We start from the raw sequence: 16,840 nt of genomic DNA, 5'->3' as shown, positions 1-16,840 counted from the left end.
CATAGAGACATAGAGGACCTACAATAATGTACAGTATTTGAAAAATAATGTGTTTTTTTAACATTAAAGCATGTCAACATATTCTGTTACACCAAATACACAAAATAATGATCTTTAAAAAAGTATCATATGACCCCTTTAAATTCATTTTTTTAAATAATTGAATATGCTTAATTAAACATAATTTTAATTTAACAAAACAAAGTTAATTAATTCATGTTAATTAATTTTTTTGTGAGAGACAAGAAAACATTTGTGCTAAATAAATCTGTAAATAAATAAATAAAGACTCCTTTTTTAACATTCACTGTAAAAAGTAGACATGTGCAATACATTTCATACATATACTGTATAACAATGTTTTACAGTGTTGTGAGATTATTGTTTACAAGAGGAAGAGGAAGCTGTTTGGCCAATAGATTTATTTCTCTGCACGTGTGTGTTGGTGTGTCACGATGACGTTGAGCTCTACCTTTGCCTTCACACTTGTATCACTGTCTGATCCTTCAGACTTAAACCACAGAGCAGTGACACAACTTGTGAGGAATCAGACTGGACAGACCATTCATAAAAGCACATCAACAACACAGCAGCACCTCAAACTGGACTCACATCAGCCCACATCTCCAGTTCATCCTCTTTGACTCACTGTGCACATTTATTCTTGCGGTTTTTCACTTATGTCCCGCAAATCCAGCGATGACTATAATCTGCGTAGTATGAGCAATCTGATGGGCGAGAGGAGGAAGCGAGCGTCGGATGATGGGGAGCGGAGTCTCATCAAGGCTCCGTCCAGCGCCAGCCTCAGCAGCGCCGGTCCCTCAGCAGCATCTCCCGCGGACTTGGAACGCGCGGCGCGCAAACAGTTCCAGCAAGATGTCACGCCTGGTTTCGTTTACGTCCTGGCCGTGTTCTCCGCTATCGGCGGCTTTCTGTTCGGCTATGACACCGGGGTGGTGTCCGGAGCGATGCTTTTGCTCAAGAGAGACATGAATATAACTGCCCTGTGGCAGGAGCTGCTGGTGTCCGGGACTGTTGCCGCGGCGGCGGTGTCCGCGCTGCTCGGCGGGTATCTCAACGGACTGTTCGGGAGGCGGGTGTGCATCCTCATGGCCAGCTTCACCTTCGCCATTGGGGCGATAGTGTTGGGATCTGCTCCTAATAAGGAGGCACTGTTGGTTGGACGGCTCATAGTGGGACTTGGGCTGGGTAAGTGAGCTACACCTGACCGATGAAGATTAATTCAGTGTTGACATCAGAAAAGTTAGGCTACTATAGAACACATGAGGTTGTTTGGGGCCTTGCCCTATTGTATTGTCTATTTTAACTTTAATTGGTTTAAGCAATTTAAAAACAAAAAATATACAAATTATTATACATCTAGCAGATTTATAAACAATGTTATGGTAAAATATCAGTTTACAGTAAAAAAATAAAATAAAGTGCTGTATTTGTTTTCTTAATGAGTTATTTCTACCAAAACTTACCCTTAAATGTTGTTTGTGTAACCTAATATATTTAGGTTCATTCAGTAATGTTAAATAACATTTTTGGTAACATGATTTGAATAAAATAAATTAAATTAGATGTTACTATAGGAAGCACATTTTCAGCCGACAATTTTTCAGTCTAGTAATGGGTAAAAATAATTCTGCAATTCAGCTAATTCTCTAATGCTCTAAAACAAATACATTTCATGTACTGTATGTAAACAGATGTAGTCAGATTTAGTGTTAAATAACAATTTAGACTTGAATATAACCAAATGAAGCACTTTATAAAGTTACCTAAAATAAATAAATAAATTGCTGCAGAAGAGTTTTTTATAAACTGCATCTATAAATGCAGATGCTGCTGTACTTTCTTTTATTTTGTAACATTATTTGAATATTGCCTTTGTGTTTTGGAAATGGGCAGTACTTTGGCAGCTTTCTCTTTTTTAAACTCTTGTCAGACTGTATCTTTTCAAACTTGGGCAATTTCAGCCCTGTGGACCTTTAAAAAATAAACACCTTTCTCACTAGTTTATGTAATGTATGACTATTAACAACCTTTAACCGTTTATTTATCAGCATCAAAACGCTGTCATTTTTGGGGGTATTTCATTTGGTTAATTGAATAAATTAGGTTCTTAAATAAATTTTAAATTTATTAGATTTTTCTTTTAAAACATCATATTTCATATCAAGCATATTCTTTACCAAGACTTTTGTCTGCTTAGTAAAATAAATTTTAGCGAAAAAAAAAAACCTTTATCAAGAGCAAAATTATTCTTTATGGTAAAATTATGGCAAAACTGCGGAATAGTTGTAATTTTTTTAAATGTTATACAACACATCCGGTTAGATTATAATTTGTCACACCCTCATTGGCTTCTCTTACTCCAGAAACCCTGTGCTCCAATTCAAGCCCACTGAATCTCGTTTGCATTCACACTTGTTCTCCATTTACCAATAAGCGCACACACACACACACACACACACACACTACTATTAGAGACGGATGCAATCCTCTCTTGGTCTGTTCTCAAAGATATTATAGACTCACTGCATTACTGTGATCTTCCTTGCTACTCGTTTGGAGTTATTTCTGTTTGATTTTCATCTTTGTGTTGTCTTGTGACCTTGTTGTGACATTTTTTGGGATACCTTTGTTCTCTTGTGTAATTGTCTTCACGACAGAAGACTAGACCAGTAGACATGGTCCCAGCGGGACCCATCTCCATTCAGGAAACACTTCATTGCCATGAGACAGTTTTTAGTTCCCTTTCGAGGGAACTTTGAACTGCGTCCTTTAGAGGTCGCTATGGGGTTCGCCTTTAGCGTGACCGGTGTCTGAAGCATACATCTAAAAACGACAATATCATTGGCCGGCGACAGCATATGACGTCATTACCCTATGTGATCACAGTATAAAAGGGCGCCGGGATAACACGTCATCCTCTTCTTTGTCTTCACTGACAAAGTTAGCGTTAAGCTAAACACGACTAGGAGTTCATGTTTTCTCGCCAGAGGCTTTGCTCTGATACCTGCAGTTTCACACGGCTCACGTGCTGTGTGTGTGTGGTGAAGAGCAAGCGCGTTCAGCTCTCGAGGGAGTTGGATGCGCTCTGCATTCATTGCTTATTTCTTGTGAGGGATAAACATGAAACATGAAACATGCCACCACTGCCATTGGCAGATCCCAAAAAATGGCAGCCATGGTGGTTACCACTGTTGCCAACTCTCGCGAGACAAATAAGCAACCACAACTTAAAAAACAAGCCCAAAACAAGCCCAATATTTTTTGATAATTTATTATCATCAATATTATTTATTATCAATTATTTATTACGAATAAATGAGCCCGCAACATATTAAACTGAAACTACCCTTTTATCTGAAAAGAAAAAAAAACATAAGTTATTTTACAAAAATCAGTAAACTGCAACAAAGCAGGAACAAAACTCATCTCCAATCACCTGTGACCAGAATAGGATTGGACAGATGGAAAAGGAGAAAAACACAAGAGCTTCAAAGGGGAGCTGTAACATAGCCACATATTTATAACCTACTAATATATTGGCTATTCGAACCAAATCTACTCTTAGTATTAGTATAGGCCTACTTGTTTTAGTTTTTTTTTTCTTTACAACCCATGATAATTAATACATTACAAAAACATTGTAAAAGTAAAAAAATTAGGCTACCTTATAAAGGAAAAAAGTCATCCCACTCCTCTAAGTCTACTACTATCATCGCTTGAATTACAGCGTCACGCGCCTTCTTTTTGAAAGTGATTTTACTTCAATCCCTCATTGAAGAAAAATCACGTTCAAAAAGAAGGCGCATGCGGAGGGGGTGGAATATTTGACAAATTACGCTACAGCACTTATATTTTTGCACTGATTGGCTATTAACTGTGAGCAGACATTGTGTCAATCAATGCATTGGAGAATACAGTGAACATAAATTAAAAGAAACAAAGTTGCTTGTCAGGTTTTCCTAACAAGCAACCATATTTTTAAAAATAAGCCCAAAAAACCGCCACCCGTTACCCAGGATTTTTTCATGCATCTTTACAAAAAAAGAAGCCCAAAGTCGCATATAATACGCAAACTTGGCAACTCTGGTGGCTACGAAGAGACATCTGTGGGTGAGTCTGGTGGATATCGGGTCGAAAGAGAAGGGCTTTCTTCTTGATGCGCCGGTTTCCCCTTCTGAGCTTTTCGGCACTTTCGTCGAGATGGTGGTCGTGAGGTTTAAAGAGGCCAAGACGTGCTCGGCAGCCTTTAAATCCTTCATTCCACGAGGGTTCAGGCTTCAGACTTCGCCTCCAGCCTATATCGTGATCCTGATTCATGCGCTGGAGACATGGTTGGTGAGTACGATCCATTGTTATCTACTCTACTGCTAGTTCTTGTGCATTTGATGCTAGCCTTTCTCTGCAGCGCTACTCAGACCTGTTCTGTTTTTCTGACTTTTAGGTTTGACCCACCTGCTAAGTCAGGACCTCCTGCTGTTGACGGATTACAGTGATGGTTTCACTCATCGGTTCTGGTTCCAGGCTGGTGATAGCCCTCATCTTCGGCTTGGACACACAGCCTGGGCTTCTGAGGAAGTCTCCCAGCATCAGGTGTCCAGTATAACGCTGACACCTCAGGACCTGTGGGTCCTTCTCATGGGCTAGTACTCTTCTGAGTACATGCTTCGCGACATGCTCCCTATCCTCTGGCCAGGTGCGAACTATTCATTTCTCACCCTAAGGGGTCTCCCGAGATTTGAATCGTTCCTTAACCTTCATGCACGTTCTCTGAGCTAGAGCTCCTCTCGCTGAGGCATTGAGGAGCTCAACGCTCCATAGACAGTCGGGCCCGTGGGTCCTCACTGTCACACTGCCCTTATGGTTGAACCAGTAATTACCCCTCTGCGTAGTGGGCTGGAGTACACTGCGTTCCCTGAGGTAAGAGGGATTTGTGTTTCTGTGGAAACCCCTCTTTTGTGCTTCTGCTCTGAAGAGCAGTAAGCTCTATACGCATGAATGGTTATTGGGTCCCGCTATTTCTTCAGATTCTATCGTGTCTGGTTATACAGGACCCACGCTGTCTATCGAGATGGAGAGCATGAGACTGTGTCCAGCTGCACCAGTGGACTGTCTCTTATTGAGCCCTGCAGGGTTACCCCTTCTAATCTAGCGCCCCCTTCTGGTCGAGCTGAGAAGTACTCCGCTCTCTGTGAAGGTTATCTATGTGCTGTAAGGTACAGCCTCAGCTTGAGAGCCGAGAGCACTGCTCCCGAAGGACCCCATTTGCAACGAACTAAGTGTTAGGCCCGTCTCTGTCACCTCCTTGGTCAGTTGCCTTTATGTTGGGACCCAGTTGTTCCCTTAGAAATGTGTGATCGCCTTCAAGCAGGATCCCATTTCTGATGTCCCATTTGTGATCTATCTGTCTTGGGCATGGCTGTGCTCCCCTCACTGCGGGAGGGTCCCTTTGAGCTCGCCGGTCCTGGGCAGACTGGGTGAGTCCTCCTCTCGACTCAAGAGTTAGGTCCTCTACCCTGGACTATTGGTCACTTCAGTTGAGCTGGGTTCCTCTCTCTCTTCGCTAGGGGTTGAACCCTCCACTCTTGAGCTCCGTGTCAGTGACATCAGGTAGTTGGGCCGCTTGCTGCTTCCCTGATAAGCTGCCTCTATTCGGGCCAAGCCAGGCAATCTTTCTGTATCCATGCTATGGTAAGTGCTCACGCTAAGTTTCTGTGCACTTTCTAAAATCCACATTGTAGTAAGTGTGCACGCTAAGCACTCTGCGCACTTTCTAAAATCCTGTATGGTTACGGGTTACGCGCTGTCAGCCTCGTTCCCTTTCTCTGAGTTGGCTTAGGCCCTGGTACTCGCTTTGGGCTCCACTCAACTAGTGTATCTCTGTTGATACATTTCTGAGCATGGTGAGCTCCTCTCACCTCAGAGGGTTGTCTTTGAGCCTGCCGCTCCCGATTGAGTGTCTGAAAATGTCTGGCCATCTGTGAGCAGATGCTTCGGAATCTGTTCTGTGAGCGTGCCACAGTCACTTAGGGTCCCTAGGCTGACTTAATACATCCTCGGTTACCCCTTAAGCAACGGTGTTACTAAATCCATGCTTCTATCGTGTCTGGTTATACAGGACCCACGCTGTCTATCGAGATGGAGAGCATGAGACTGTGTCCAGCTGCACCAGTGGACTGTCTCTTATTGAGCCCTGCAGGGTTACCCCTTCTAATCTAGCGCCCCCTTCTGGTCGAGCTGAGAAGTACTCCGCTCTCTGTGAAGGTTATCTATGTGCTGTAAGGTACAGCCTCAGCTTGAGAGCCGAGAGCACTGCTCCCGAAGGACCCCATTTGCAACGAACTAAGTGTTAGGCCCGTCTCTGTCACCTCCTTGGTCAGTTGCCTTTATGTTGGGACCCAGTTGTTCCCTTAGAAATGTGTGATCGCCTTCAAGCAGGATCCCATTTCTGATGTCCCATTTGTGATCTATCTGTCTTGGGCATGGCTGTGCTCCCCTCACTGCGGGAGGGTCCCTTTGAGCTCGCCGGTCCTGGGCAGACTGGGTGAGTCCTCCTCTCGACTCAAGAGTTAGGTCCTCTACCCTGGACTATTGGTCACTTCAGTTGAGCTGGGTTCCTCTCTCTCTTCGCTAGGGGTTGAACCCTCCACTCTTGAGCTCCGTGTCAGTGACATCAGGTAGTTGGGCCGCTTGCTGCTTCCCTGATAAGCTGCCTCTATTCGGGCCAAGCCAGGCAATCTTTCTGTATCCATGCTATGGTAAGTGCTCACGCTAAGTTTCTGTGCACTTTCTAAAATCCACATTGTAGTAAGTGTGCACGCTAAGCACTCTGCGCACTTTCTAAAATCCTGTATGGTTACGGGTTACGCGCTGTCAGCCTCGTTCCCTTTCTCTGAGTTGGCTTAGGCCCTGGTACTCGCTTTGGGCTCCACTCAACTAGTGTATCTCTGTTGATACATTTCTGAGCATGGTGAGCTCCTCTCACCTCAGAGGGTTGTCTTTGAGCCTGCCGCTCCCGATTGAGTGTCTGAAAATGTCTGGCCATCTGTGAGCAGATGCTTCGGAATCTGTTCTGTGAGCGTGCCACAGTCACTTAGGGTCCCTAGGCTGACTTAATACATCCTCGGTTACCCCTTAAGCAACGGTGTTACTAAATCCATGCTATGATAAGTGCACACGCTAAGCTCTGTGCACTTTCTAAAATCCACATTTTGGTAAGTGTGAAAGCTAAGCATTCTGCGCACTTTCTAAAATCCTGTATGGTAAGGGTTACGAGCTGTCAGCCTCGTTCCCTTTCTCTGAGTTGGCTTAGGCCCCGGTTCTCGCCTTGGGCTCCACTCAACTAATGTATCTCTGTTGATACATTTCTGATCAGGATGTTGCTACCTAAGATATGTTGAGTCAGTTCTTTGAGCAGGTTTATTCAGAACCGTTGTAGCCCCTGTCACCCCCCGGGTGACAGGCCAGGGTCTGGTTTTTTTAGGCACCTGGCCGTATCCCCTTAAAGAAATCCCTTTCTTCTGATTCCAAGCCTTGAGCGCTGCCCTAGGCTTGGGCTTCCTAGCCCAGCCCTTAACAGGTAAGTTATTTTAGGGTATGCAGCTCAGGCCCTTGGCCGAAGGGGATAATGTCACTGACAGGCGTCAAGACGTCCTTTGGGGCAACTCCCATGGCTATGGTTTTCTGGCATGCACTCCCCTCAGCATGGTGGCGTGGGTATATCGTTCCTCATAGCATCCTCTAGAGGACGCAATTCGAAGTTCCCTCGAAAGGGAACGTCTCAAGTTTACGTATGTAACCACGGTTCCCTGAGAAGGGAACGAGACATTGCGTCCTCTAGATTCCTTGCCATGCTGCGGATGCCAGCTTCAGATGAAGAAGCGGATGACGTGTTATCCCGGCGCCCTTTATACTGTGATCGCGCAGGGCAATGACGTCATAGGATGTCGCCGGCCAATGTTATTGTCGTTTTTAGATGTATGCTTCAGACACCGGTCACACTGAAGGTGTTCCCCATAGCGACCTCTAGAGGATGCAGTGTCTCATTTCCTTTCTAAGGGAACCATGGTTACATACAGAACCTGAGACGTTTTCAATCTATAACCTAAACCAGGTTTGAATGCCTTTTATTGCAGTCACAAAGGGCTCTGCAGAAACCCAATACACCAACGTTACGTATGTAACCACGGTTCCCTGAGAAGGGAACGAGACATTGCGTCCTCTAGATTCCTTGCCATGCTGCGGATGCCAGCTTCAGATGAAGAGGCGGATGACGTGTTATCCCGGCGCCCTTTTATACTGTGATCGCGCAGGGCAATGACGTCATAGGATGTCGCCGGCCAATGTTATTGTCGTTTTTAGATGTATGCTTCAGACACCGGTCACACTGAAGGTGTTCCCCATAGCGACCTCTAGAGGATGCAGTGTCTCATTTCCTTTCTAAGGGAACCATGGTTACATACAGAACCTGAGACGTTTTCAATCTATAACCTAAACCAGGTTTGAATGCCTTTTATTGCAGTCACAAAGGGCTCTGCAGAAACCCAATACACCAACTCAAACATCAAAAATCTAAATAAAAGCTCGTTATCTGAACAGATGTGAATGGATGCTTTGATTAAATGTATATATATATATATATATATATATATATATTAGTTAATCTTGGAGATGCCTAAAGAAATGAATACAGATCTGACAGGAATTATCTTTTAATTAGTCATTAGGTCCTTAATCCTGGTCCTGGGGACACCAGCTCTGCACATTTTCTATATCTCCCTTATATCTGACAGATAAGTTTGCTGAGCTCACTATTGACAAGCTGATGGTCTGAATCATGTATGTTAAATAAAGGAGACATGCAAACTGTGCAAAGTGGTGGGTCCCCAGCACCAGGATTAAGAACCACAGGTTTAGTCAGACTACTTTTGCTCTTAATAAGTTTAGAACCCGGATCTCCAACCTTGCTTCTAGAGAGCTACCTTCCTGCAGACTTCATTTCCAAACCTGCTCCAACACACCTGCCTAGAATTTGCAAGTAACCCTGAATACCTGCAATTGTCATTGCCTGATAAGGCAGCGAGGCAACAAGTCAGCAGCCTAAGCCTTTTGACGCAACCCTTGATTAGGTTTAGGTGTGTTTGATTGAAGTTGGGAACTCTGGGAACTGTTTTTTTTGTTTGTTTTTTTGACTGTTTAACATGTTTTTAACTTTTTGCCTTTTGAATAATGTTTCAATAAATGTACACAGTTAGGTTATTTAATGTTCAATGTGTTCAATATGGCTGATTTTCTAAAGAATCATAGACAGTCTTTTTAATTGCTTTGCTTAAAGTAGTCCGAGTGAGTCATAGTGTGTGTAAGATCACAGGCTTGGATAAAATTTCATGCAGCGTTTCATTGAAAATTCAGACCTATTTTTAACACAGGCAATTAGTACAGAGTCATAAGGATTCACATGATTTGACAGGGTGGTACGACTGACAGAGTTCAGTAGCTCAAGTGGTATTTCTCATTAATGTATGTACCACACGGGGCTTCCAAGAATCAGCTGAATATTCCACGAGCATTTGGAAAGAGCAATTCGGCCTGCTGCTTATAGTCTTGGATTACACACTGTCATTAGGGAAGATTGGTATTTTCTCAGTCCTTATATTGTCTGGCTGACTAATGCTTTCTTGATTGCTCAAATCACCATTCACCATTTGACCCATTACACTCTGGGCCATAATCTATATACATAATTTTAAAGGTATTTTGCACTATTATTTTTCAAGGCCATCAGAATTACAGGTTTTTGCCTAATTGTGTGTTGGGATGATCACAGAGAGCAACATATTATAGAGATTATTATACTTATTCCAGGAAGCAACCCTTTAGAAAAAAAAAAAATATATATATATATATACATATATATATATATATAAACCCTACCCATTTTTTTCTCATTTCAAGTCTATTTTCAAATTATTTTTATAAATAAATTAATTTATTTTTTATAAATAAATAGTCTAAATAATAAATAAATAGCCTTTCTCAAAAGGTCACTGATCTGATAGTTGACCACTGACTTCTGGTTTAAGCAACTGAACCCAATTACTTCCACACTGACCTTTGCGAAAACACAAAACCAGAAGAGTGCAAAACCAAGATCAGTTAAACCATCAAATGAATGGCCTTTCCTCAGCCCATTATCTTTATTCGACATAGTTAAGACAGCAAAATACAGTACACTGTATACAGTGGGTACGGAAAGTATTCAGACCCCCTTAAATTTTTCACTTTTTTTTATGCGAATCAAGTCATTAATGCAGTGTTCGAAAACTCCGTCCCAAGGGATTCAAAACCGGTCCTTCAAACCGGGCGCAGAGCTTTGTGCTAATCACAGATGGTGTAAAGTAGCAGTTCAGTTGGTCTGGTGTGATCAGAGGACAAGCTAAGCTCTTTTGGCACTCATCTGCTGTCTCCATGATCACCACCATCCTTTAGATGGCTTTAGATCCTTTATCCAATAGAGTGATGGCCTCTCATGTTGAGTGTCTGGGGTAGTCAGTTGAATGAAGTGGAAGTGTTTTTCCTTTAAGACACTGTCTCTAATAATAGGGGACAGCTTCAGCTTTGGTCTGGAGTCTCACACTAATTCACACGCTCTCTAGTTTTGCAGCTTAAGAACAGTAAACCTAAGCAAAAGCAACTACAGTTTATTCAGCAGACATACACGAAACACCACAACAACAAAGATGACCGCCACTTCCTCCATCTGACTGTTACATCATTAGGGCTGAGCTGCAGTATTGATATTGTGATGTACTCTACTCAGGAAATCTTATTTCGTATAATGATATCACTTGCTAAATATTCCCTAGCGCTTTTTAACAAATTTACTGATGGCCATTAATGTTGAAATATAACACTCAACACACTGTAGCTCTCATGTAACATCAACAACCTTGTAAACAGTGATTAATTTGTTTGTGTTTTCAGTACATATTGACGTTCTAAAGCCTAGTGAGCTGCCTTGCTGTCTACATGTATAGCTACCTTCTGAAGCAGCTTCCTAACCAAGACAAAACCTCATAATTGACTGTTCTACTTCAGTATAGAAACCTTGTTACCAGCAGCACAGTAATAACTCTCAAGCGCACAGTTGATTATAGCGTTAGCTGCTAACCACAAGCTCAAAAAAAGCTTGTAGTACATACACATATTTTAGGAAATTGGTTTATCTTAATGAGATGGAGATGATTTTTAGTACTGAACTAATTTGTTTAGAATCTGTCAGCCATTAAGGTCAATTCACACTGCACCGACAGACGCAGTCCAACGACAGCCAACTGAGTGTACGTCACTACTCAGACGTTCCAAGACAGACAAACGCCAGTGGTGTAATGTAACAAAGTAATGATACTTTGTTACAGTACTTAAGTATTTTTTGGGAGTATCTGTACTTTACTTGAGTTTTTATATTTCAGCCAACTTTTACTTTTACCACTACATCCTAATTAAAATGTATACTTTTACTCCGATACATTTCCCCGAAGCATATTCGTTACTTACTACAAAATAGTCAGAAGTCAGAAGAACACAGACTGCAGGAAAGCAGGTTTGACTAATCAGTGGTCTGGCGTCTGCAAGTTAGACTCATGCTCATGTGCAAACAAGTGTGCGCACAACCGCAGATGATACATTTTCCACTCAAGTCGAGTCTGGGGTGCGTGATACATTATCGTCTGCGATAATATGGTAAATGTTGTTGTAATGATTTTATCAAGTAAGCTATATCACCAAATCACACACAGAGTGCATGCACGTGATTTATTAGTTTATTAAAACTCAAAATTCCAGGCATTCTAAATTGTAGACGGCAAAAATGCTTCTGTATGCTTTTTATATTTATATAGTTTAATATAGTTAACTTAATCTATATCACACAAAGAGTACCGTTTTTCTGCAGATATCAACATGAACACATTTAACAATAATTTTATACAAGTTTAGTAAAGCAATAAGTGACTTACATTTTAGACATAATATTGCTTGTTTTTGCTCAATTTTGCCAATGAAAATAGTTTCAAACAAACACAGCACTGTTTTGCATCTTTGAGCAATGGACGGTGTTTACTTACTGAATGAATCAGCTTTTTGAACGAATCAGTTGAATTAATGATTCAGTGATTCACTCATTAACACAGTCAAATGCTTTGCTTCTGAATGAATCAGTCGTTTGAATGAATCGGTTGAATCTCAATGACTCACTCATTAACAGTCACTTGCTGTCACCTACTGGAGGTTTTAATTTCACATTTCTCCTTTTTTTCATGTTTTAAATTATTTCAAATATCAGTATTCAACGTTTTATGTTAAAAACAAAACATTAGGCCTATTTATGCATCTGTAACTGCAGTTTAAATGCATCCATGTCCCCTCTGAGATGCATAAACTGTGTAAATACATCTAAATGCTATTTCAGATGTAGATTCCAGAAATGTTTTCTTATGTTGGAATTATAGACACTAAGTACTGGATGAAGTGCTTCTTATTCTTACCCAAAAATACAAAATGGAAGAAAGAGTTAAAACTGAACACAATCTTGCTCCTCGAGCGGTGTATGAACATTTTATACATATATTTATTTGCTTCTTTTCCATTTTGCATTTACTTATACTTTTACTTTTAATACTTAAGTACGTTTAAGATTTTAAAAATACTTTTCGTACTTAAGTACAATAACTATCACATACTTTAAGACTTTTACTCAAGTAATTTTCTAAATGGTGACTTCAATTTCTACCAAATTCATTTTCTGGTAAGATATCTGTACTTTTACTTGAGTATGGCTTTCAGGTACTTTATTCACCACTGACAAATGCCAATTCAACTTATTCAATTGGTGAAAACAAACGCTGACAAAAGGCAACAGATGCCGACAGGGGTAACACACTGATCAGACATAACCAGACAAATGCATCTGTTGCCATTTGTCGGCATTTGTTGGTGCAGTGTGAATGGACCATCATAAGATACTTTTTCGAGCTTGTCACAAAGCATTCTGTGATGCTGTATTATCTTCAAAGTATACATGTTATTCTGACTTAGATTTTGACCAAAGTCCCTTTCAAGCAAGTAATTTCACTCGACGGCCATCTTTGAAACACCTCTCGGGCATGCAAGTGCAGCTCCTATCTTTTTGAATGGGGAAACATCAAATTCTCCAAAACTGTTCGCCAAGCTTACAACTAAATTTCAGATTTGAAATCACCAATGAAATATGACAACAACTGTCTTGTAAATATTGTTTCTTATGCTCCATTAGAATTAAAACAGCTTATTTTTTAGGCTAGACCAGCCAATGTGAATGTGCAGTCCTAAGCGCACGTCTCCAGAATGCTGACTGTTTTTATAGCAACCGGGACTTCTAACGGCAGCTGCAGTGACACAATGACTTTACCGATTAGCGATTGGCTCTTTTACTCGGAAGGCGGGGCTTCCTTCGATAGAGCGAGAAGGGTATAACTGCAGCCTGGAGATCTCCAAATGGGGGCGGGAACTCCAAAACGGGGTGGGAGCTCCAAAATAGGGTGTGGCTTCCTCCCATTGACAGACAGGCACATGACACTCATGCGCAATTTTTTCCCCCAATCCACTTCAGTGCAAACTCCGGCCTACAGCTGATTCTAAAGATTTTATTGGTTGTGTCAATTAAAGTGTTGATTTCCTACACTATGCTACAAAAAAATGCTAACCCCTAAACCTACCCCACACACCTGACCCTAACCTTAACCAGTGAAATTGCTGGAAATTGCTGAATAGCGTGGTAAAGAAAGTTGCAGTTCAGGAGATAAACAGTTAATGAGATTATGCGATATGAGATAGTTCCGTAACTCCCCAACCGGACCTCACCGGACAATGGCACCTTTTTAGTTAAACCCAGCGTCACTACCCCCTCCTACAGGGTGAATTTCGAGCCCCAGGACACCCCCGTTGCTTAGAACAAAGCGATAGAGTAAAATCTTTTCCCTGCGCTGCACTGGGACGACTCGCGGGAGAGCTTGTGGGTGATTACCGTTTATATCATTAAGCAGAGGTTCAAACTCCAGTCCGAACACCACTGGCCACGAGCTTTGGGCTCTGCTCTCACAGAGAATATTTATTTATACAGCATAATTTATTTTAGATGAATTAGAAACAATGTTTAATTTATAAAGTTTTATTTTGAAATGTAAGTCAATAACAATTGGCTGGAGCCAGAGCCAGTGGTCTTTGCGTGAGGAGACCCCGCCCCATTTTGTAGGTTCTGCCCACTTTTGGAGTTAACGCCCCATTTTGGAGATCTCTGGTCTGCAGTTATATCTACTAGGAGAGAGCGGTTTTCAATAGTCTTTAATTTTGACTAAAACAGGTATCTACTAGTGTATTTGGTGCAGTCTTTATGTCCAAAAAACATGTCCTGGTTTTAGGCAAATTACATGACTGATTATTGGGAGAAAAAAATTATAATCTGCCCATGTAATCCTAATTGCTGTGATTAGGAATAAACATTGTTGGTTAGAATGCATCTATAGAGAGTATTCAGCAGCTCACTAGATTTTGGATCAGACCCTCTGGATAGGATTTCACTGGACACAGACAGATATCATGCTCCACACAAGCATCTTTGTCATTTTGAATGATCCTTCCATGTGACATAATATTGGTCTTCCCAAGTCAAGTCAAGTCAAGTTTATTTGTACAGCGCTTTTCACGATACAAATCATTACAAAGCAACTTTACAGCAAATTAAGTTTCTACAATATTTAATGGTAGCTTATCAATGGTGACTGTCAGTTAATGTACATATGGCAGAAATGTAAGGAAAAATCAATTTAAGACGTAATAAAACAGACGATGAACACTATTGACAGCAATTATTATATGATGCAATCAAACTTATAGCAAAATGTGGTAGTTCTGTATGTTGTTTCAGGGTTGGCATCATCTGAGGTCCTCTGAGGGGTTGGCATTATCTCTTCTCAGGTGTTCTAGATCCAGACTGAGGCTTGTGTAAATCCTAGTTACGGCAAAAAACAGAGAAACAAATAGAGACATAATTAGCGTAGCTGCTGTTCCAACCAAGCAAAATTTATTTGTTTAACCCAAACTAAAGAATAATAATGTGCATTTGATCAGATATAACTGCAGTACAAGATTATGAGATGCATCATTTGAATGCTTGGCCAAAGAGGCTTGTATAAATAAAGACTGTCTGTGAATGGCATTGTTGGATAACCTGCGTCACTTCTATGTGAGAGTAGAATACATCCTTCGCTCATGTGAAGTCAGTGTCTTTCAAAACGTAAAGGAAATGCCAATAACAGCTGTCGTCTCACAGTATTGATTAATCTCCTTGTGAGGCAAGCAGTGAGGCGTTCCCATGGCAACAGGTACGTTGTCTGCCTGCCGGGCGACGAGTGCGACAGTGAACCAGGGCTATTAATAGACTTTATAGCGAGCGTTCATATCGTAGACCTTGTCAGATAAATGTGGGCACGGACTTTTTGTTTGTTCTCCTGTGTAAATATCATGTGAACATTGGTCCCGTCACACCACATCACAATTTCCTCCCCATCCCAATCAGTTGGAAGCAAATTTGCATTTTATGGTGTCCTTGTGATTCCAAAAATCACTTGCTTGTTGAAAATTTGCGTAATGTGAAACATCTGTGATGTAATTGGTGGGAATGAGAATGATGTGGCCTGGCTGGATCATCACAGTTCTCTTGAGAGCCATGTGATTGGCAGGGAACGCTGGCATACAAAGCATATTCGCTATGCATGTCACATTCTTGACAAAAACCCTCTGACAAAGCCCACAAGATGAGGCCTTTTGTAGATCTGAGAGACAATGTCAGTGTAATAAAGCTTTCAGTGTTTAGGAAATGTATTATGTGGAGTATGAATACAGTACTAGATTCAGACTCAAGCATGCATACTCATTTACATGTACATTAAAATCATTTACATAAAATAAAACCCATTTACATTAAAATCGAAAAGTTCACATAAAAAAATCTAACTTTTGTCATCGTTTAATGACCTATATGTTTTTCCAAATATGTATTATTGGTGGTAGTAGTAGTATTGTGTGGAACACAAAATTAGAATTGTTCAAGAATATGCTGAATATAATGAAAGTGAATAGAGTTTGGGCTGTCAACATCCAAAATTACAACAACAAAAAAAACACTATTATATAATATATATATATATATATATATATATATATATATATATAGAATGATGTGGCCTGGCTGGATCATCACAGTTCTCTTGAGAGCCATGTGATTGGCAGGGAACGCTGGCATACAAAGCATATTCGCTATGCATGTCACATTCTTGACAAAAACCCTCTGACAAAGCCCACAAGATGAGGCCTTTTGTAGATCTGAGAGACAATGTCAGTGTAATAAAGCTTTCAGTGTTTAGGAAATGTATTATGTGGAGTATGAATACAGTACTAGATTCAGACTCAAGCATGCATACTCATTTACATGTACATTAAAATCATTTACATAAAATAAAACCCATTTACATTAAAATCGAAAAGTTCACATAAAAAAATCTAACTTTTGTCATCGTTTAATGACCTATATGTTTTTCCAAATATGTATTATTGGTGGTAGTAGTAGTATTGTGTGGAACACAAAATTAGAATTGTTCAAGAATATGCTGAATATAATGAAAGTGAATAGAGTTTGGGCTGTCAACATCCAAAATTACAACAACAAAAAAAACACTATTATATAATATATATATATATATATATATATATATATATATATATA

The 16,840-nt window shown here is 40.7% G+C and overlaps 1 protein-coding gene across 1 annotated transcript in view; it reads left to right on the top strand.

The window, feature by feature from the left end:
* The first annotated feature begins 512 nt into the window (after positions 1-512).
* Positions 513-16,840, top strand: part of LOC107584756 (proton myo-inositol cotransporter-like) — a 42,178-nt gene continuing 25,850 nt past the window's right edge. The window contains exon 1 of the mRNA XM_016271476.1: positions 513-1,209. Coding sequence (XP_016126962.1) covers positions 681-1,209 — 529 coding nt within the window. The 5' untranslated portion in view covers positions 513-680. The remainder of the gene's footprint in view (positions 1,210-16,840) is intronic.

The sequence above is a fragment of the Sinocyclocheilus grahami genome, unplaced genomic scaffold, assembly GCF_001515645.1.
Source record: "Sinocyclocheilus grahami isolate Dianchi unplaced genomic scaffold, SAMN03320097.WGS_v1.1 scaffold62.1, whole genome shotgun sequence".
In the NCBI taxonomy this organism is placed as follows: Eukaryota; Metazoa; Chordata; class Actinopteri; order Cypriniformes; family Cyprinidae; genus Sinocyclocheilus; species Sinocyclocheilus grahami.
The sequence above is the reverse complement of the archived record's forward strand: the minus strand, read 5'-3'. Positions and strand labels throughout refer to the sequence as shown.